We start from the raw sequence: 20441 nt of genomic DNA, 5'->3' as shown, positions 1-20441 counted from the left end.
GATGCTGGTTTTTTGTGGCGATTTATGCACTTCAGGTCTTTTTTGTTGTTGTTGCTGTTGCCTCCTTCCCTGCACACATGGTACTTCTGCAGTGTGCCGCCTATGCACTCCTTCTTTCTCTCTTTTGTCCCTTTATTTTTATTTTTTTTTCTTTCTCTCTATGAATGATTGCGTTTCCCTTTTGCGAAAAGCGGGAAAAGGGAAGAAAAAAACAACAAAGGGGCGCATACGACTGCCGCCACCCAGTCCAACCCTCCACGCGGACACAGTTCCTACATAACGGAGGGTTGAGATTGGGCGTGCACACACACACACCTTTTTGGTGGGCGTTGTGCTCTTTTTTTATTTGTTTTTTGTTGGTGTTTTTCTTCAGAACATCACGGCCTCCCTTCCCGTGTAGGTGGTGGTGCTCTTCAGGCCTCTTGAAGGGCGAAGAAGGCCATGGCCGATTTGGGAGATGACGTCTCCACCAGCGGCATCATGGATTGCCTGTACACTCTCTATGCGGGATCCAATGAAGGTGGCATCATTATTGACCCCACCGTGTCAGATTCCCCGGCGTTGGTTGTTGCCACATTTGGAAAACCACCTGCCTCACCTGCAGTTGTTTTGGAGCATACATACGATGAAGCGTTCTTCGTGAGTGACTTGATGAAGACATATCCGTTCTCCAAGTTTATGTTGGTAACCTACACAGATGAAGCTACACCGGCTTCAGGGCCAACTTATGTGGGGGCGCCAAGTGAGGGATGGTTGGAACAACTTCCTCCGCAATTTTGTTGTTTAAATCTCTTTCGGTTTCAACGTCATGTCATGTTTGCCCCTCTTGTGTGCGAAGTCAACGACTACTGGATCCGTGAATTGCGGGAGTTGTCGTACAATCTCCATAACCCCCAGCAGCTTGTGGTGCATCTGTTTCTTCGTACGGGGTTCCGGATCAAGCTGGAGGCCTTATGTCATCTTGTTGCGGAATGTCACTGGATTGGAAATGAAAACCTTGTTGCGTTGCTGCTTCAGCGTATGGCGGCCTGGACAGACAAGGACTCACAAACATCCTTCACGGATCCCTCTTCAGCAGTGTCTGGCACCCTGCAAGTACGCTGCAAAGCGCACCTTGAAAGGGTGTGTCATTTCTTTCCAAAATACGGCATGCTGGAGTTGGGGTTTCGCATAAATGGCGTGACTTTACCCCAAGATGATTATGGTGCCGATGTCCGTAGGGATCTGTTGCCAAAACAGCAGCTACAGAAAAAGTCACCGCTTTGGTTGTTGGTTCTTCATGCATGCGGTAGCGGTAGAACCCGTCGCTCTATGGATGAGGTCCAATGGCTGCTGGAGCAACTCACCTTGGACGATGTTGTATTTGTGTCCCTGGCAGGGGTCGTTGTTGTTCAGCCAAGTCATGCAAAAGAGGCCATTTGTCAATGGGAGGCAAACAAGGAATCCACAAGAGAGCATAATAAAAAGCACCGTCTTCCACTGCGGGTGGCCATGCTGGAGATGTGGGCACAGGCAAGAGCAGTGCTACGGCACTGGCGTCATGAGCGCCACTGTCGTTTGGTGCGTGGAGGACCTGCTGTGGATATTCGTATTGTCATTCTTTTTTTTGCCCCCTCCAACTGTGGCAGCGTAGACGAACTGTCCATATCATCCATTCGGCACCGATCGGCCTTCTACCGCGTTCCCGTGTTTTCGGTGGTCACGCCAGAGCGGGTGAAAAATTCTTGTGCGCTGTTGGAACTCTGCTTACTAACACAAGGACGAATTCTCTGCTCCGCCGGGGATGTGGCGGACTTTCAGTCCAACATGCCCACTGAGGAGGCGTGTAAAAATTTGATCCGAACGACGCTGCAGACCATCCGTGACATCTCCCACATGAATTCTGCCCTTTTCCTTGTGGCTAATCACAGTAGCGGACGCCCCGCAGAGTTGTTAAGAACCTCCAAGATATTTGGAGAAACAATCACCGCACTCCTGCGTAGCGATACGCCAATCAGAACAAGATCTGGCAGGTATCTGTTGTTGGGTCCAATTCAGAAGGAAACAGAGCTTCCTGTTTACATCTCCCATCATTTATATGAAGACTTGGATACGGCGAACACGGGATTGCGCATGATGGTGTTTGCCTACGCCATTGACAAGGGGGAATACGAGGTGGTGCCAATCAGATCACTGGGAAGTCTCAAGGAAACCGCACCACCTGAACGTGTGTGGTGGGCACGTCTGCGCTTTGCCATGGCTCTGTTGGATGACATGCAGGCACGAAGGATGGCTTCTGACATTCGGCCGAGGCACCTGTTTGAATGTGACACAGAGTCTCGGTACGTGACGTATTCCATAGGCGATATACATCTCGCAAGAAAAGGTGAACGGTGTGGACTTCTCCTAGCAAGCTGGATACTCTCACAGTGCACGACAAGGTCTGCAGGGGGGCTTGAAGATGCGATGCCCTCTTCTATTGCATCGCCGAGTCCTGATTTAAGCCATGCACTCTTGCGGAGAGAAGATGAAGGGTGGTGGGCAATGCCACCGGCGGTACCTTTTTTTTTGCATTGCATCCCCCGGCCCTTCGTAAATCTCTTATGGACAAACTTCCCTGTTCATGGGGCGTACGCATCAAGTGTGGCGGCCATTCTCTCCCGCACTTTTCCATTTAAACCCATTGAGCTGGAGGCCTCGTCCCTCTCTTCATCCGCAACATTGGCACTTGAATCCCTCCGGTGCAACAACGCCGTTGTTCGTCTTGCCTCGGTAAAACATGTCCCTGTGCTTGTGGAGGCCCAGGCACGCTACATAGTACTCTTTAGAGTGGACCTATCTACAGAGCGTATGAAGATGCGTCAACTTATACCGGCTCATTTGTCCGGTGATCTTGTGAAGAGCATAGCGCACGAGTTTAGGGATCTGGGATTTAGCGAAGTATACTGTGTCGTCCATCTCGCCCTACGTCGCGCGCCATCTTTTTGGGTCTCTCAGGATGATGTGGTTGTGGCCGACGGGATCGTCTTTTCCACACCATTCGCCACTGTACGGAGTGTTAAGATCATTTCCGTCACTCACAATAGTGTCGAGGTGGAGTGGAGTGGATCAGCCAGCTCGGTGAAGCTCATCTGCTGGCCGTTGCCATGGAATGGATTACGAAACGTTAACACCTTGCCGCTTGTATCTTCCAACGTCCATGAACCTGTCATTGTGGAGCATGACTTTTCATCACGATGCGTCATCACAGAACTACGGCCTTGCACTGTTTACGTTTTGGAGGTGAGACCGGTGGAGAGGGGCGATGATCGGTCCATTGTAAAGGGATTCTTGTGGTCAGAGGGTGTCGAAATGTACTTTGCCACATGTGTAGAGCACACGAAGGGAAGCCTGAAACTGGATTCTGTCACACCATCTGCCACAGGATTTTCATTGGCCTTCTCCTATCCAATCTTTACGCGGGTGGCGGTCCTGTCCTCGTCAAAAATGTTGGAGCTGCGGATTACGCCAACCATATCGACGACAGCCTCCCCTTATGGAGAACAGTCGGTGCGAACTCAAAAGAAGGATGATGGAGTTGAATGTGTTCTGGCGTCTTTTTCCATCCATGGCTCGGGCCCTATTTTTGTGGATGTTCTTTTTGATGTAGAGATTCGTCCAATACGTCCGCAAGAAGGAGCCGACAGGAAGAGGGGATGGTCTGCGTACTCGGTGTCGCCGCAGAGAGAAGAAGTGGGTCCTTTTGAGGTCGTGAGCGAATTGTGGTGTGCATCGAGAAGTCCCCGAGTGGCCGAAATGGAGTGGCAAGGTGCCTCCATTTCCTTCAATGTGTACGTCAAATCTTGCAGCAGCCTTGGGGAAGATGTGTGCGTTTTCAAGAGGGTGGTATCTGGATTGGGCCCGCTGTGTCTTACGCTGGATAACCTGGAACCCTGTACAAAGTACATGGCGACAGTGAAGACCGCGAGTGGCACAGAAACTGTGAGCACAGAGTTCTTCACCCCACCAGAGCCCCCCTTGCGGGATGCGGTGATAGCCACATCTAACATGGCCTCTCTTCTTCTTCGTGTGCAGATTCCAGAGAGTGACGTGGATCAGAAGTTTACGTCCGTCACGATACTGCCGCTGAAAGTGTTTTTGAGTAACTCAGATGGAGCGAGCACTTCCACGGTCGCGAGTTATTCAAATGTGCCAGTTGGGCAGCCGATTGTTTTGGGGCTTGTGGCCAACTGGAGACCTGGATCGACAGACTCCATACGTAGCGTTCCCAACTACCTGTTTGCTGTCACAGACGTGAGTTGCTCGACTAATCCTGACGAAAGCGTAATGCTTGCCTGGACATGCGCCGCCATGCATCATCACTCACCTCTCAAGATAAAACTAAACGGTGAATTATTTGTGCCAGGCGCAAGAAATGAAATACGTGTTGTCATGCTTCCACTGACGCCTGTTCGTATTTCGTTTCACGGTCCTGCTATTATTCCAGAGGTTTCCTCCATTTTTTTATTACCTAGGCCTCCGTCTCTAAACCCCTCCAATTGCAGTGTGAGTGCTGTGATTGGGGGGGCAGTGGGGGTCCATATCTCAAGGACGCTTTGTGCATCACTTCTTCGCCTTCTTAGGGATGTAAAGGAGGTGGTACGAGTATTTCTTTGCGTCAGCATAAGCGAAACAATGGAGAAGGAAGAGATCGAGCTGCATGTGGATGAAAGTGGCATGAACGGTGTGGTGGCACGGGTGTTAGTGAGCAATTGTCCCAGAAAGAGAAGAATGACATTATGCGTGAGGTTGCAGGAGAATGACAATTATTGTTATGATAATTTCTTGTTGAGCCATAAGACGGAGGAGGCGGCGCTGTTGTCCCGTCCCATATCTCTTATCCCGCAGGCTCTCTCTGAACCGTTTACGGTTTCTATAGCTCCACCGGCGTGTATACAGGGACTTCACGTCACAGCGTTGCGACCAACGTCCGTTACGCTTGCCTGGACCCTCCCAGGGAGGAGGGATTTGGACACAGCAGAACACGACGACATCTACTTCACAGTCCGATGTGCGGCGGAGGAGCATCATGGGAGGGCATTCGGACAAAATCTGCGTCTTCCGGCCCATTCTGTGAATTTTGGGGGCCTCTCCCCCGCCACCCCATATATTGTGACGTTTTCTGAATATGAGGACGATATAGACAAAGGTATCCGTCTTGTGACGCCGCATGAGCTTACAAATGATACTCTCAGTGAAATGCTGCTTTCCGTGAATGCATCGTTAGCATGGGGAGACAGGGAGGGCACGATGACGGTGGAGTCGGGCAGCGGTCATGCGGTTACGGAGGCTGTGGCGCTTCGCTTGACACTTCCCCCTGCAAAATGCGTTTTTTGGACAATTTTCTCTCATTTGGCGTGGTTTGGAGAGGAGACGGTGGATTGCGACCCTGCCTCTCCGTGTTTCTGTGTCTGCGCTTTCATGCAAGTGGCAGCAGTTGCGGAGTCTGGGAGATCTCTTCATTTGTGGAGCCACACAGACGAGTCGCAGGCGCAGACCGCATCTCACGTGTTTCCAATTGGGCAAGGTGAAATGGCTGCACCATTACCACATCTTGACGTGAAGTGGAGAACCAATGTACGACATGTGCCGCGACTTCAGGAAGATTTTTCCAGCAGCCCCGCAGAAGCCGCAACGAATACGATAATGTCCACGGCAATAAACACGACGTCTATGAACACGCCATCTGAACAAAGAATACTTGTCGATGTTGTGGGCTGCCCAAAGCTTCAATCCATGGATAAGGACCATTGCACAGTGGAGTGGAATGGATCCTGCGCCTCGTACACGGTTCATTGGCGTGTGGATCCGACGGGTGCAATTCATACAGAAACGGTCGTGCGTGAGCCAGGGCGTCGCCCCCAGTTGACTGTTGACATCCGTTCACTGCGATTCACAGTCGTATTGTTTTGTGTGCAGGGCGCAGTGGACGTCTCCAACTGTGCCCTTTTCACAGTACTGGTCCCGTTTATTCTGACTGGGCCTCGGCTTTGTTCCCAGGACGAGGAGGAAAAGGAAGAAGAAGAAGAAAATGCTCGGAAGCAAACCCACAGGGATTTGTCTTCCGATTTGGTGAAGGTGGAGTGGCATAGGGACGTGGGGCCCAATATGCCACATGAAAGAAAAGAATCTGTGTGCTCATTAAGTGTGATTGATCGTTCGAACAATGTGTGGGTAAAAGGGTTTACGGAAATGCTGGGAGACCGGTTCAGTGGGAAGTCACCCGATCCCTTCTCCATCACATGGCTGAACCCGGTGGTGCATCTCCGTTCTCATTGATATATGATAAATATTTCTTCACAGGGATTTTTCACAGGAAAATACATTACCGATGTACATGCCTATACGTATTAGAAGGTGGGTGATTTATAACCGATGCACTCCTGGACTTTGTGTATGCATGTATTATGTGCGTGTGTGGTCTTTCTTGTTGCCCGAAATTATCACTTTTAAACCGTTGTTTTGATTTATTATTATTATTATTATTTATTTTTCTTTTCTTTTCTTTTGTTGGTGTTGTTTTAATGGTATTTTTTCTATGAGGATTTTGTTTCACCCCTCACAAATTTTTATACAAGAATGGTACAATACATTCAATCGCTTGACTTTCGAGTTGGAATATGTTATTGTTGTTTGCTTCTACTGACAGCGTTGTTGTATGTTTTTCTCCTTTTATTTCTGTGTGTTGTGGAAATTCTGCATCATGTGCAGAAACCTTATTAGATAGATATGCGGCGAGTGTTGAGGGGGGCATTTATGCTTAGCGGTGGCGCGGTTCGTCGCTGGGCCCGGCCTATGCAGGAGACGGCCACAGGCACAAAAATTTCATCCGTGCGGGCGTTGAGGAAGTCGCAGATGTCGGAGGTGGAAGAGGTGGCGCCCCCGCTTCCTCAAGAACACGCACACTCCAATGAAGCCGAGGGTCGTCCTAGTGATGACAACACCACCCATGATAATTTTGGTTTTAGCGGCGGTGTTGCCGGGATACCTTTGGAAAATAATGACACGACAACAAGTCACATATTCACACCAACCCTTGACGTGGAGGAGGAGTACGGGACTCCCGTCATGGCACCAACGAGCAGCGCTTCCAATGAAAGTGTCCTCTCCTCTATTGATATGATATGCGACGATCTTTTTTCGTGTAAGACGGATGTATTGAAGTCGTTTGCGCGGACACGCTCAGTGGGTGGGGCAACGAAGTCGGAGCTTGTGATGAATCTCATTGACCTTGCCAACCGTGAGGCGCATGGCGAGAGCCAGGACCTTAGCATCACGAAACGGGTCCTCGGTGATGTCTTCAATGAGGAGGTGCGTGTGAGTGGGGTACGTTCCCAGTGGACAAACAAGTCGCTTGAGGCCTCACACATTGAAATGGCATGTGATGGTCACCTAAAGTTTGAGGTGATGAGTTATACCCAAAAGACGCTTATGGTGCGTCGTAATGCCTCCGAGTCGGCACGGGTGCTGCGAAAACTTATCCGTCCCTTTCAGCAGGACTACCCGCGTATTGCAGAGACAGCGGTGGGAGGGGTCTTTCGAAATTTCAAGGCGGAAGCCGATCAACTTGTGGAGTCGCTTCCCGCAGTGGAGGTGGTGGGCCCCTTTACCTCCTTCCTCGTGTCATATGTGCGCTACGCGACCTCGGCAAACCTGCTTACTCGTACAAATGTGATTGAGCGCCTGGAGCAGCTTGGGTTAGTCCAGATGGCAGTGGAAGACAGTAGTGACGCCACGCTGCAGCGTCTTATGGCCTTGCTAGACGAAGTTGTGGCAGAGGTGGAACGGCGAGCAGGGTGTTTTGGCGACAAGCGCACAGCATGGGGTACAGAGACACCCGAAGTGCTGCGTAGCTCAATCCAGGCTTTTGCAGACAGCTGGGCGCAGCAGCCACGAGGCGAGGTTGGGGATAGGGCCCCGGCATGGGTTCATGACTTTGTGCGCATGTTCAACAACTGGGATGCCATTGTGCGCACCGATGTTCCTATGCTTGAAGATGTGCCAAGGTACATCTTTGACTGCATTCTCAGTGGTGTGGTGTGTTTCTACTTGCTGCAGAAGATATACGGCGATATCATTATCCCCACAGATGTTCCACTGACCGTGCGATCCGCCGTGCGGAGAGCGATGGAGGCGCACTTCAAGGATGAGGAGAAGGCGGCGCAGGCATTGGCGAAACTCTTTGCGTATGTGCAATCGCCTGGGGACTCTGGTGTGGTGAAGGCGGAGTTCTTTCCAGCCGTGCTCTCCCAGATGCAGGGTGCCTTCCATGACACAGAGCAGAGTGTTCTGCATAATGCCCGTGTTGCGCTTGTCCTGCGTGAAGTGTGTGCGACAGCCTCGCGGTGCACCCGTACGTGTGGCCTTTTTCACATGCTTGTAAAGATCACAGAAGATCTTCGATTTCACTTTCGGTTTAACACAATATTTAAGAAACTCAGCGGCAGGGACCGCACCACAATCCGCACCAAGTACAGCATCAACATGGTGAAGACGTGTGAGTACTTTGAACAGGAGTATGGGGTGACGCCCATCTCTACCAAGGCAGTGGGTTTCTTGGTGATTCAACTGCTGCACATGTCAATGCGTGGGGCGAGTAGCGGGAATGTGGCCGGTAGTGGTCGTCCAATACTAGAACGTTTTGTGAGCGTCACTGGCCGAGAGGAATATTCCGTTGTTGGCATGTCTGAAATGGAGGCGACACAAATTCGTGATTTGCGGGTTGCCTTTCCTCCACAGCTCTCCTACAACTCCTGGCTACACCAGTCGGACACGAAGGAAAAGTCCGTGTATAACGTCCTCCCCTCCGTGGCGGTGAAGGGATCCACCAACCAGGCGATGATCATCTCACAAGCTCCGATGATGAAGGCTCTTGACGCGATCTCCCGTGTACCGTGGCGTATCAGTAAATACATGCTTCACGTACAAGAGGCCATCGTGAGAGAGGGGTACGGCTTTGGGAAGATCCGGCCAGCCTTCTACCCTTTACACTACTGCGCAAAGAGTCGTGGGGACATTTCTTATGACGTGGCTGGCAACGCCGATGCTGCTGCTGCTGCTGATTCTTATGATGATGGCGACGACTGCGAAGTCTACAATCTACAGCAACGGCGGGAATACGATACCCAACAAGACGAGGATTGGAAAAGTCTTTCCGAACAACGTAGCAATCGTATTCACTACCTGCAAGCTCTTCGTCAGGCCCGCTCACTTGTACAGTTTTCACATATTTACTTTCCAAATAGTATGGACTTCCGTGGACGTATGTATCCGCTGCCAGGGAGGTTAAATCACACCGGATCCGATCCGTTTCGAGCCCTACTAGAGTACGCGGAACCCAAGCCATTGGGAGAGACTGGACTATATTGGCTGAAGGTACATTTGGCCAATAAGATGGGAATGAGCAAACTCTCCTTTGATGAGCGGGTGCATTACGTGAATGAGCATATTGAAGATGTGGTTCAAAGTGCGGAATCCCCGCTTCATGGCGACAAGTGGTGGCAAGAGGCTGCGGAGCCGATGCAGTGTCTCATGGCCTGTAAAGAGTTGGCGGATGCTCTTAAATGCTCACAAGGAGCAGAAAATTACCTCTCACGTATTCCTGTTGCCGTGGATGGAAGTTATAACGGTCTGCAACACTACTCCGCCATTGGTCGCGATGCTTTTGGGGCACAATTGGTCAACCTGGTTCCGAGTGAGAGGCCGGCCGATGCCTACACCGGCATCCTGAAGGAGATGATGCGATCCATAATGGCCGATGCTGAGAAGGACAATCCGGTGGCACAGCGGTGCCTCGGCACGGGAAAAGGGCAGGATTGTAATCATGTCAAACGCAAGACAATTAAGCGACCTATTATGACTCAGGTCTACGGTGTCACGGGCTATGGCATGTCGGAGCAGATCCTGGATGAGCTGGTGAAACAGAACAAAAATCACGGCCTGTGGACCCCGACGGATATGCGTGAGATGGCAGACTACCTACGAGAGAAGGTTCTGGAATCGCTTGGGATCACCTTTCGTGAGACCCAGAACTGCCGGCGCTGGATTACAGAAGTGACAAACATGATATGGGAAGCTCAACCAGCGGAGCTGCGTACTGCCCTGTGCTGGACCACACCGCTTGGCCTCGTTGTGCGTCAGCCGTACAAAGTGCGGAAGGAAATTACACTCTTCACACCACATGGTTGTTCGCGTATCCCCGGTGACGCCTTCTCCGCGGCGAGCCGAAAGCAACTAACAGCCATTGCCCCAAACTTGATTCACTCACTTGACGCGACCCATCTTGCCATGACGGCGATTGAGATGCAAAATCTTGGTCTCTCCATGATGGCCGTACACGACAGCTACTGGACGTACGCCTGCGACCTTCCTGTGCTAAGCAAAGTCTTGCGCCAGCAGTTTGTGACGCTCTACAGCAAGTATGACCCGCTGTGGGAGCTAAAGGAGCAGTGGGAGGAGGCGTACTTTATGGATCTCAGAAGGCACGGCACGCTCCTGCCAGACCCACCTAAGCGTGGAGATCTTGACTTGAGTGTTGTGCTTGACTCGCCGTACTTCTTCTCGTAACCCCGTGGCAATAGAGGGGCGGGAAGAGAGGTGTTGATGCAGTAAAGTCCCTTCGCCCATGTTGTTGCCGCCTGCGCCCGTTTTCTATGCGTCTTCTCTTGTATGATCCCGAGTGGCGTGGAGGGTGGTAAAGTTTCTGGAAGAATATAAGAGAAGAGGGTGGGGAGGGGAAAATGAAGAAACATAATAGTAAAATAAGAAGAAGGGAAAAAGGATGACAACATTAATGCACACGCATGTAGACTTGTGTATGTGCACGCGCACCTTCACGTCGCGTCACATCGAAGGTCTGAATAGGCCTTTTTGTCGTTGTCTCCACACCTCTTGTGCGTTCTTTTTTCCTTTTTTCTTTTTGCATTTTCTTTTTGGCAATTTGCCCCGAGAAAAAGGCCCTCACACACACGCACACAGGGAGACAGGGAAAGAGAGGGAGAGGGAAGGAGAGAAAGATGTGTTGTTTTTTATTATTATCCCCGTTGAACACACACACACGCAGTATTGCACGGTGAACTCATTCACTCCTTGAACCTCTTTCTTTCTTTTTTTCTTTCTTTTTTTTTTTTTTTTGGTCGTAAAAGCGAGGAGCCGTAGCCAAACGCCCACCAACGGCTGGGCAAACACAAGTACACTGATATAACGCATTCAAATGGATACGGTTCAGGAGGAGATTACAGTTGCCGCCATTCAGAGTGAGCTGAAGGCTGCAACACATTTGTTTGACCAGAAAATTCGTTGCGCCGTTGAAAAGGTAGACAAGTACCTCAAGAAGGGTACGAAGAAGGATGACATCAACGTCGAAACCAAACTGGCAGAATTTAAAGAATGTGCCTTATTGTTCAACTCGGCGTGCAAGGAGATGCTGCTGGCGGCGAAAAAAGTGGCAAAAAAACTGGCACAGTGCGACCCTTTGCGTTTCACCGAGGCGGCGGCGCAGCCCAAGTCGCGGAAGACTGAGGAATCGTTGCAGGAGGCGAAACAGTCGGCTGACGCAAAGGACAAAACTATTGCGGATCTTCAAAAGCGGATAGGGACTATAAGAGAAGATGCCGAAAGGGTTCAAGGCGAACTGCAGCAGAAGTTGTCTGATGCGCTTGCAGAGGTGACAGCAAAGTCTGATGAGTGCCTTCGTGTGAAGGCAGAAGGCGAAGAGTGTCGGGAGGAGCTGAGGGTGGCGCGGTCCCAAATGGCTCTATTGACTGATCGTCTCGGGGCGCTGGAGCGACGCCGCTCCCACGAGTTTGCCTTTTTGGAGCGTATGTCAAACGACCATGAGAGGGACATCGCCGTCTGGCAGAAGAAGTGCTCACAGGCCCTGCAGGAGGTGGAGTACCTGCGTACGGAGAAGGAGAGTTTGCGAGGGCGTCTGGTTGATGAAAAACTCCGCGTTCAACTTCGTGAACTGCAGCAGGAGTGCAACCGCCTCCGCGAGGAGAACGCCACCCTTCGTCACGGCGGAATAGCGGATGAGACTTCGGTCAATGACGCAGGCATGGCGAAAAGAGGCGTGTTTGGGATGGGGCTGACGACGACTTGTCCGGAGGGGAAAAATGTTGGCACGGCCGAGAGCCCTGTCGTCGTCTCCCTCGAAATGGAGAAGAAACGGCTATTGGAGCAGCTGAGTGTTTCATTTGAGGAGAAATTGGCCCTTGAGAGCGAGCTGCTTATGCTCCGTCAGCAACTTGCTACGGTGGGGGGAAATACGGAGCAGACTCGCAGGAGTGGGGAATTCAAAGATGCGCCGCCGTCGTCTCTTGTGGATTCGGCGATGGATGAAGACGCCCAAATGCAGCATGACTTCCCGTGTGACACCCGCAGTGCCGGCAAGACAGCTAGTAACAGTGGGGAGGGCAGCACTTGCGGTTGCGCTGCGACCTCTAATAGTCATTTGGACGTAAAAAACGAGAAACTGCCAAAGAATTGCGCACACAGTGACAATGGGGAGAAGAGTCGTGTGCGGGAATTAGAGGAATACGTTCGGCACTTGGAGCTGCAGATGCGGGATGTCGTCACGACGGCGACAATGGCCGTTGACGATGAACGTAAAGCCGCGGAGCAACGGCTTCAGAAAGAAATTACTCTTCATAGTGAGATTTATGAGTCGCAACTAGAAACTCTGAAACAATACGGCGAGAGACAGGCGCGCGAGGCAAAAGAGGCTGCGCTGCGGTGTCAGCAGCTGCAGGGCGAACTGGACTTGCTGCGGACTACTACAAAAAAGGAGAAGATTGCACAGCGAGATCTCGTGTCCGAAGCGGAGCGACGCCTCTCAATGGCTGAAAAGAAGATTTTTGCGGTGCGTCTTGACAATGAGCAGCTGAGAGTGAAGGAGCGTGTGCTGAGGCGGGAGTTGGAGAATATGAAGGCCCTGCTGGGTTCTCAGCATGTCTCCACACCGACACCAGCGTCAACACTGTCGCGACAGGAGCTGAAATTCAACAGCATTGCTGATGGCGGCGTCCCCAGCAACAAAGAGCAAAAACTGCATCCCTGTTTACCTCCCAATGACTGCTCCGCGGGAATAACAGCGACCACGGCAACAAGCGATGCAAAGAGCGACAAAGGAAGCACGAATGGTGGCAGCCAGGAGTTGGCATCAACTCCTCGGGGTTTGTCAGCTGCTGGGCGACTGGCTGAAGTCATTCGTCAGCTGCACGAGCGCTTGACGGCGTTAGACGCGGAGGCTGCACGGGTCACCGAGACGCACGAAGAAGAGCACGGCGCGAGTACCCAACGTCTCCAGCAACTCCGTGCGGCACTTCTGTACTGGAATCGTGACGATGACACTGATGACAGTTTGAACGGTGTGAACACGATGGAGATGCGGCGACGAATCGAGGCGGAAATTGGGTCTCTAGTGGAGTCGCAGCGTGCGGCACAGGGCACCATCACTGCGTATTACGCTCAGGCTGGTAAGAAGCGGGGTGAACTCGTGGAAGCTCTTGAGAAAGCCAAAAAAATGCGCATGGCGTTGAAGCGAGAATGACGTATCTGTCTATTTTCCTTTAGAAGGAAGCAAAAAACTGTCGACTGTGTGTTATTTTGATTTGAAAACCGTGCGACTAACGACGTGCCTCTGCAACGTGGAGGATCTTTTGGACGGTGACCACGACATATGGAATGCAGTTACATGCTTGATTTTGCATTATTTAAATCTCTCGCCTTTTTTTGTTTGTTTGTCCTCTTTGTCGTTCTGATAATTTTTTAATGCTGCTGTCGAAGTTTCTTTTGCTTTTGTTTTTGTTTTTGTTCAGGAGCAGGTTTACTGCGGGGGCTTTTGAGAGTGTGTGTGTGTGGAGGGGGGGGAGAGTTCAGTAGGCGTACTTGCATACGCACGCAAGTAGCTGTTAGAGGAGGGAAAGAGTGTTTGAGGTGGGGCACGGAATGTACGGAAAACGGGTTGCTCCGATTGACTACACGCTTTACTTGGAATATCCGCCGGCGGCGCCACAGTGCAATGTGCGTAGTCTTCCAGAGCCGGGCAACGCATGGCCATCGACGGCAGGCTCGCCGCCGTACTTCTTCTTTTTCTCAGACAAAGAGTGCAATGCCCACACGGACGCCAAACGGGCGCGTGGGAAGAATACTGCCGAACCGGAACTGGACGACTTCACGCGGCACCATCGATTCGTGCTGAAAAGACGAAAGGAGGTGGAGGATGCCAGGGTGTGTTATGAAGAGCATGCAGGAACTGGGCGTATGCGAAGCCCATGGATGAAATTTGGCACCCCAAAAACACCAGCAGCGGCCACAGCCTTGACGGAAAATTGCGGGGAAGGGCAAGACAGCAGTGGTTCTTCCCAGCTGCTGAAGAGCGCCGGTGCGCAAGGTTTTAGCGAGACGATGTCTTCGCTGACGTTGACGCAACGCCTCATATCGACTGCCACTGTTGGATCCCGACGACCGGATTCTTCGCCTTTGACGAGGATCGAATCACAGAAGGCGCGTCAAACCACGACTGAGATGTCTTTATCGCAGCGACCGCTGCGGGTTCAGGTGCATCAAACATGCCTCATAGTTCGAGATCAGCCAACGAACCCCGTGTTGGAGCCACTGTTTAAGACCTCTACTTGGCGCATTTTGCCGCACAAGCCGAAGTGGAAATTGGATGAGGCCAATCAAATAACTCGCCATTACGACGAGCGCCTTTTGCGCTTCTTACGTGAGGGTGTCGCTTGCTAGTAAATCTATGAGCAAGGTATGTATTATATTTGTAAAGAATGGGTTTATTTTTACCATTGACACCGTGTTTGTTGCAGTCGTTGCAACTCTTTTAACTTTTGTTGTTGGTTTTTGTATTACATTTTTTATTGATTCTATGGTGATGAAAACATTGGGGAAATGTGAGTTACGCTGTGTTCTCACTGTTTAACCCCCTGTCTTGTTGGCTGTGTCATTGTACATCCTTTTTTTTCTTATGAATCGCGTGGTTGGGAGCGTGATAGGAGGGAAACGGAGAGACACCGTCTTTGAAAACGGCAGTACTCCGCCTCCTGCGGAGTTATTTTTTTGTTTGTTGTTGTTGTTGTTTTTTTGTTTTTTCTTCCTCCTTCCTTCTTTGAGCAGGAGGAGGTTTATATCCACATTTGGCAGAGGGTCCCGTCCTCGTGTAAGTTATTCTTTACAGATGACACAAAAGTCAGTATCAGTGTCATCGTCACCCGCAGCAGCGGCAGCCGTAGACTACGGTTGTCTCCTCCTTGTGGAATGTCGCAAGTGCGATGGGAGTGAGGCGTTTCGGCTCGGGGCAGAACTCCTTCGGTGGCCTGAGGAAGTGGCGGCGAAGGTGTACAGCGGTGGGGACGCCACTCTTCCCAGCATCCCTGTCAGCAACAAGTACTTCTCTACTAAGGTTCGTATCGTGATAACGGATGGAAATGCTCTGGCTGCCGAGAATAGTACTACCGAGGCATCAGACGCGGAGGATGTCTCTCTGTTGTCAAGTTTTTTGCGGCCGCAGTCGGTGAATAAAACTGGCTGGGTATTACTAGTGGACGGGTCTGTGCATCCGGATCAAATTCCCTGGCACCGTGTTCCAAATTCATGTCTTTTCCGTGTTGTGGTAAACTTCAATGGTGTTGGCATGAAAGTACAAGAAAAAATATGGTACGATGCCTGCGTGACCAATGGCTTTGAGTATGTGCCGCATTTGGAAGGGTACGAAGTGGTACCAGCGGGGGTAGAGAGAAGCGGCCTGCTTGGAGGAGATTATCGAGGCTCCGCGAGACTATTTCAGATTCTTCATAACACCATGTGGCCGGAGAATTGTCGTGTACCCAACGGGGTCAAGAGTGATGCAGATGACAAGAAGGCAGAAAGAAGTTGTGCCGATTCCACAAATCTTTTGGCTGTGATAGACGACAATGGGAATGATGTCCTCCATTGGTTGTGTACGATGGGTAGGGATCGTCGCTTCTTTACAGCACAGTGGCCCTTGGAGGCGGGAGAAACAACTCTGAGGCGGGAAAAGAACATTTCCTGGAACAGTGTAGTGGGCGAAGAGAGGAAGGCACTGGGAATTGCCAACAAGTATTATACTGCAAGGGTGGAGGTGCAGTGTCTGCACTCTGCCTTGTTGTGTCCCGCTATGGCCGATCTTTTTTTGGCCCAGTATGTGGACTGCCGCCCTAAATTAGCCCTTGTGTCTTGGCCCCCTAAATCCACACAGAAGGTCGTGGATGGGGCGACTTTTCCGCAGCTGCCCGTCCTCATCGATCAACTTCGTCGATGGGGCGTAGAAGACTGTGTCATCCTCACAAGAAGGGCGAAAGAATCCATTTCTTCTTTTGACGTGCACTACAGCGAGGAGCAGGGGTTTGAGGTTGTTTACATGGATGATGACGGGTTGGCACGTGTCGATGAAGAGGCACGTGGGTTTGGCACTACTGGGGCTGACCGTCTTGCGGAGATTATCCACACAATTGAGTGGCCGCAGCGCACGTCCACCCCGACACTAAAACCACCACCATCGAGTACATCAGCGTTAACATCTGGGAAGAAGTTGAATCGCGTGCTTCTGTGGGCATGTGGTCCGTCTACTGTGGAGGAGGAAAGACTTTTGTCCAGGACCCTCCACATGTGTTTCTCGGTGTCTTGTGACCATAACGGTGCGGCTATTGCATCGATGACATCTTCCTCTATGGATACGCCCGTGGGAAGCACAATTGTACACAACCGTTACTTTGACGCCACTGTCAGTATTTGCTCCTTTGGTGGTGCACGAAGCGCCATTATGCGGGAACCTGAACCAAGTGTTGAGCAGCTACTCACATTTGGCGTTGTTGCTCTCTTGACGAAGGCGGATATGTCTGACGAATCAACTCGAAACTCCATTGGGGCAGCACTTGATAAGTGTTACGCTGCCCAAATTGCCTGTTGTGGCATCTGCGATTCCGATTGGCTTCTTCTTGACGAAGAAAACCCCGACAGGGATGTGATGCGTCAATTGTGTGAGGCGGCGGAGGAAACACCAGCGTACCTGTGGTACGTCTTGGATGGTGACGAGTCCAACGAAGCTCTGGTGGCGCGTGTTGGGGAAATGTTGCTTCACGTCACGTCAAGAACATCTGGCACCATGCCAGCAGGGGCCGCGGGGAAAATGCACGGCGTGAGTGAACACGGCAGCGGAGGCTCATCTGAAAACTCGGATGCCATCAGCGACGGCAAGGATGGAGACTTTGCTGCTGCGTCCATTGAGGTGCTGTACGGCCTGACGGATGTGGATGGGGCGACGCGGTTGGGAGAAGTGGTGCAGCAACATGTGTGGCCAATTCGGACGATGAAGACGATCGAGCTCCAGCAAGAGGTGCGACAGGAGAAAAAGACGGAACATGACACGGAAAGGGTGCCTGCTAAGGAGAGGAGCGTGAAGGAGGAGGCGGTCGCGGCGGAGGAGGGTCCTGCGCTGTTGACTGGTTGTGAGCTCCCACCGGATTATCTCGTCGACCCGCTCACCCAAAGGTCTGTGCACGTTGAGGCGCTCGCGGTGGTGGCTGACGGCAAGTTGGGTGAGCGGGGACAAAGCCCGCAGCCGCAGAAGGAGCTGGAACAGGATCTCATGGTATGGATGGACAAGATGAAGCGCCATGGCCACACGCTCCCCCGCACCGTGCGGCAGCGACAAGCCGAGATACTCGCAATTAAACTCGGTGAACATCTCGGTAAATTGGACAATGCATAAACAGCGTCCTCTCTCTGCGTGTGTTTGTGTGTGACTGTGTTTTTTGAATAACTTCGCCGTGGCGGGTGGGCCGGTGGCGTACTTTATTTCTCGTCTGCCTTCACAATGAAATCTTTCTTTTCTTTTTGTTGTTGTTGGTTTTATCCCACCGACGTTCTTATATATATATATACTGTGTGTTGTTTTTGTTTGTTTTTGTTTTTTTGGTTCACCCCTCTTTTTTTAAAAATTATTATTTCTTCTCCGCTAGTTGACGGCTGCGAGTAATGCTGCCAGTTCTGCTGCGTCGCCGGGCCGCAATGAGGGCGAGGACATTCCTTTTGTACTCAATGCTCTGCATGCTGCTGATGGCCGCCGCGGCCCTCCTAATCAGCGATGCAGAAGTCAACTCCCGCACACGATTGGACATTGACGCTTCCCATGGCGAGGTGAGTCACCTCTTGCCAGGGGGCAATGAGCAGGTGGTTCTCGGTCACATCCCACAGAGCGTCAGGCAAATCTGGCGTGAGCGGCGCTTCCCGATTGTGCTCGGGGTGCCATCTGTGGACAGCCCACCGCACAGAACACGTCGTAACCTGCAGCGTTCATCGTGGCTGCGCTACGTTGGGGTTGCCACGCGTGCGAATAATTTTACAGGGGAAATGTTGGTGTTATTTGCTCTTGGGCGTCATTTCTCACACGGTTATGTGTACTCGCAGGCAGCGCGGGATGAAGCCTCGCGGTCACATGATGTGTTGATGTTCGACATGAATGACGGCCGCCCCACGACAAACAAGCGCATTGGTGGTAGTGGGCATTGGGGGTTTGCTGCGGAAGTAGGCACAAGCCGCAAATCTATGATGTGGTACGCCACAGCACTCCGCCTTTTTCCTCACGCAATCTACATTGCCAAGGCGGATGATGATGTGTTTATTCGTGTGTCACAGTTCCTGGCCGATCTACACACATTGCCTCGTCTTGGGGTGTACTGGGGAAGAGTGATGCGATGGATGCCTCAAAAAGGAAATCCCACGGAAATGCTTTACTTCGTGGGCGGCATGTGCATCACTATGGCGAGAGATGTGGTGGAGCACATCACTTCATTCACGCCACTGCGGAGTGTCTTAGATTCCTTCGAGAAGTTCCACAGTAAGGAGGAATTTGATTTGCTCCGTTCCTTCAATGCTGAGCACGAGGATTTGATGTTGGGTCGGGTCCTCTACGAGACACGCCGTCCTAACATCACCCTTGTTTTTGAAAATAAATGCCGCTTCCATGACATTCACGTGGGAGGCAATAAGGCACCTCTCACCTCTCGCTCCGTCGTGGTGCACCACCTAAAGGAAGAGGAATACGCGCTTCTTGCAAAACGTTTCCTCAATGAAACCGCGGAGACGGTGAAACCCATGATGTTTGATCGCAGTTTATCCCCTTTTGGGGAAGTGGGGTGGGTAGTATACAGTTATCTTTGCTGATATTTCGGGTCATCTGAGGAAAGTAACTGTGTGCTTCTCTTTGCACGCCAATTGCATGTACATATAAGAATACATGAATACATACATAAGGACTAAATCCCCTACCTCTTTTCTTACAACATGACATCGCATTAATTTTTTTACATGGTGCATTACAAGAAGTGCATCTCACCATGTCTTTTTTTTTCCTTCTTTCCTTAATGTATACATTATGTTCCTTGACTTTTTAGTGTTTAGCAATCTCTCTGACTCCGCAGTATGGGGTTTCGCGGGCATCCTGAATCTGCGAACAGGAGGACGAAGTCTGCGGCAGCAGCAGCAGCAGGAGGGGCTGGAACGGGTGCTGATGAAATCCCGCTGAATCTCTCATTTGGCAACTTTGAGTTCGAGGAGATGAAACGCCTGGGACGACGTGGGGGAGGCGTCCGAGAGCTGGCCACGCTTCTTCGCCACGCCAAGCGGCAAACGGAGGCCCACGCTTCCATGCTGGGCTCAGAGGAGGGCGTGGAAAGGCGCCAGGCGGATCTGCTCGACACCGCCATGCGACGCGCGGTCGGCGTGAAGGTGAAGGATGACCCGAAGCGGCTTGCGAGGGCGCTGGCAAAGCGGCGCAACAAAAAACGGAGCTCCGCGAAGAAGTGGGCGGAGCGGCTGGAGAATTTGCAGAGGTCGGTGAACACGGTGGTGGAGGATCGCACAATGGCACGGCAGGCAGCGCGGATGCGTCGAAAAGGTAAAGAGAGGGGAAAACAAAATCCGCGCGAAACGAAGAGGGCGCCTGGGGCAGCAGCCAAGAAAAAGGCCAAAAAGGGCGCCGATAGAAAAGGACCCGCGGCAGCCGCAAGAAACAAGAAGCCAAGGCAGGGCAGGAAGTAGGGCGAAAAAAAAGAAGGAGGAAAAAGCGGGGGATGGCTGCCGTGGCTTGGTGTGGTGCGGCGGCAGGAGAGAGAACAGTGCAGCAGCATGAATGAACCGAGGGAGGGTGCGATTTTGCCTCTTTATGCATGCATGTGTGTGTTTGTTTGGCAATCCTGCTGATGACGATGGCACGGCTTGTGATGACTTTTTCCTGCCCGAGGGAAACCATGCGGAGGGCCGCTCCCAGGGGCATGGCGCCGGTGTCTTGCCCGCACCCGTGTTTTGGCCCCGGAAAAGCGAGACGAGGAATAAATGGCCCATTATCACTAAAAATCATCATGAACGTTGTTCGCTGTGTTCCCCTTCCG

At 51.6% G+C, this 20441-nt stretch overlaps 7 protein-coding genes across 7 annotated transcripts, besides 15 other annotated features; all 7 read left to right on the top strand.

Moving 5' to 3' along the window:
* Positions 1 to 4777: part of a sequence feature (heterozygous, non-Esmeraldo-like haplotype) that runs on past the window's edge.
* Positions 109 to 160: a sequence feature (GA-rich).
* Tc00.1047053508641.280 (hypothetical protein, conserved) lies at positions 442 to 6297 on the top strand (the record flags this gene model as incomplete). The annotated part of the gene is made up of 1 exon (XM_814691.1): positions 442 to 6297. The coding sequence occupies one exon, from the start codon at positions 442 to 444 to the stop codon at positions 6295 to 6297; it is 5856 nt and encodes a 1951-aa protein (XP_819784.1).
* Positions 4778 to 6082: a sequence feature (areas merged during assembly that could not be assigned to a particular haplotype. This can correspond to areas where the two haplotypes were merged or to regions with more than two copies in the genome that were merged during assembly.).
* Positions 6083 to 9259: a sequence feature (heterozygous, non-Esmeraldo-like haplotype).
* Positions 6486 to 6505: a microsatellite.
* Positions 6748 to 10584, top strand: Tc00.1047053508641.260 (mitochondrial DNA-directed RNA polymerase, putative; the record flags this gene model as incomplete). Its single annotated transcript, XM_814690.1, has 1 exon — positions 6748 to 10584. The coding sequence occupies one exon, from the start codon at positions 6748 to 6750 to the stop codon at positions 10582 to 10584; it is 3837 nt and encodes a 1278-aa protein (XP_819783.1).
* Positions 9260 to 9806: a sequence feature (haploid, Esmeraldo-like haplotype).
* Positions 9807 to 9982: a sequence feature (areas merged during assembly that could not be assigned to a particular haplotype. This can correspond to areas where the two haplotypes were merged or to regions with more than two copies in the genome that were merged during assembly.).
* Positions 9983 to 10400: a sequence feature (haploid, Esmeraldo-like haplotype).
* Position 10401, bottom strand: a sequence feature (haploid, non-Esmeraldo-like haplotype).
* Positions 10402 to 20441: part of a sequence feature (heterozygous, non-Esmeraldo-like haplotype) that runs on past the window's edge.
* Positions 10994 to 11034: a repeat region.
* Positions 11114 to 11150: a microsatellite.
* On the top strand, positions 11231 to 13567 carry Tc00.1047053508641.250 (uncharacterized protein; the record flags this gene model as incomplete). The annotated part of the gene is made up of 1 exon (XM_814689.1): positions 11231 to 13567. The coding sequence occupies one exon, from the start codon at positions 11231 to 11233 to the stop codon at positions 13565 to 13567; it is 2337 nt and encodes a 778-aa protein (XP_819782.1).
* Positions 13808 to 13832: a microsatellite.
* Positions 13966 to 14763, top strand: Tc00.1047053508641.240 (hypothetical protein, conserved; the record flags this gene model as incomplete). Its single annotated transcript, XM_814688.1, has 1 exon — positions 13966 to 14763. The coding sequence occupies one exon, from the start codon at positions 13966 to 13968 to the stop codon at positions 14761 to 14763; it is 798 nt and encodes a 265-aa protein (XP_819781.1).
* On the top strand, positions 14999 to 17761 carry Tc00.1047053508641.230 (hypothetical protein, conserved; the record flags this gene model as incomplete). The annotated part of the gene is made up of 1 exon (XM_814687.1): positions 14999 to 17761. The coding sequence occupies one exon, from the start codon at positions 14999 to 15001 to the stop codon at positions 17759 to 17761; it is 2763 nt and encodes a 920-aa protein (XP_819780.1).
* Positions 15083 to 15141: a sequence feature (A-rich).
* Positions 17979 to 17999: a sequence feature (AT_rich).
* Tc00.1047053508641.220 (UDP-Gal or UDP-GlcNAc-dependent glycosyltransferase, putative) lies at positions 18028 to 19215 on the top strand (the record flags this gene model as incomplete). The annotated part of the gene is made up of 1 exon (XM_814686.1): positions 18028 to 19215. The coding sequence occupies one exon, from the start codon at positions 18028 to 18030 to the stop codon at positions 19213 to 19215; it is 1188 nt and encodes a 395-aa protein (XP_819779.1).
* Tc00.1047053508641.210 (hypothetical protein, conserved) lies at positions 19474 to 20091 on the top strand (the record flags this gene model as incomplete). Its single annotated transcript, XM_814685.1, has 1 exon — positions 19474 to 20091. One exon carries the CDS (start codon positions 19474 to 19476, stop codon positions 20089 to 20091), a length of 618 nt encoding a protein of 205 aa, XP_819778.1.

The sequence above is a fragment of the Trypanosoma cruzi genome, genomic scaffold (genome assembly GCF_000209065.1).
Source record: "Trypanosoma cruzi strain CL Brener 1047053516987 genomic scaffold, whole genome shotgun sequence".
In the NCBI taxonomy this organism is placed as follows: domain Eukaryota; phylum Euglenozoa; class Kinetoplastea; order Trypanosomatida; family Trypanosomatidae; genus Trypanosoma; species Trypanosoma cruzi.
The sequence above is the reverse complement of the archived record's forward strand: the minus strand, read 5'-3'. Positions and strand labels throughout refer to the sequence as shown.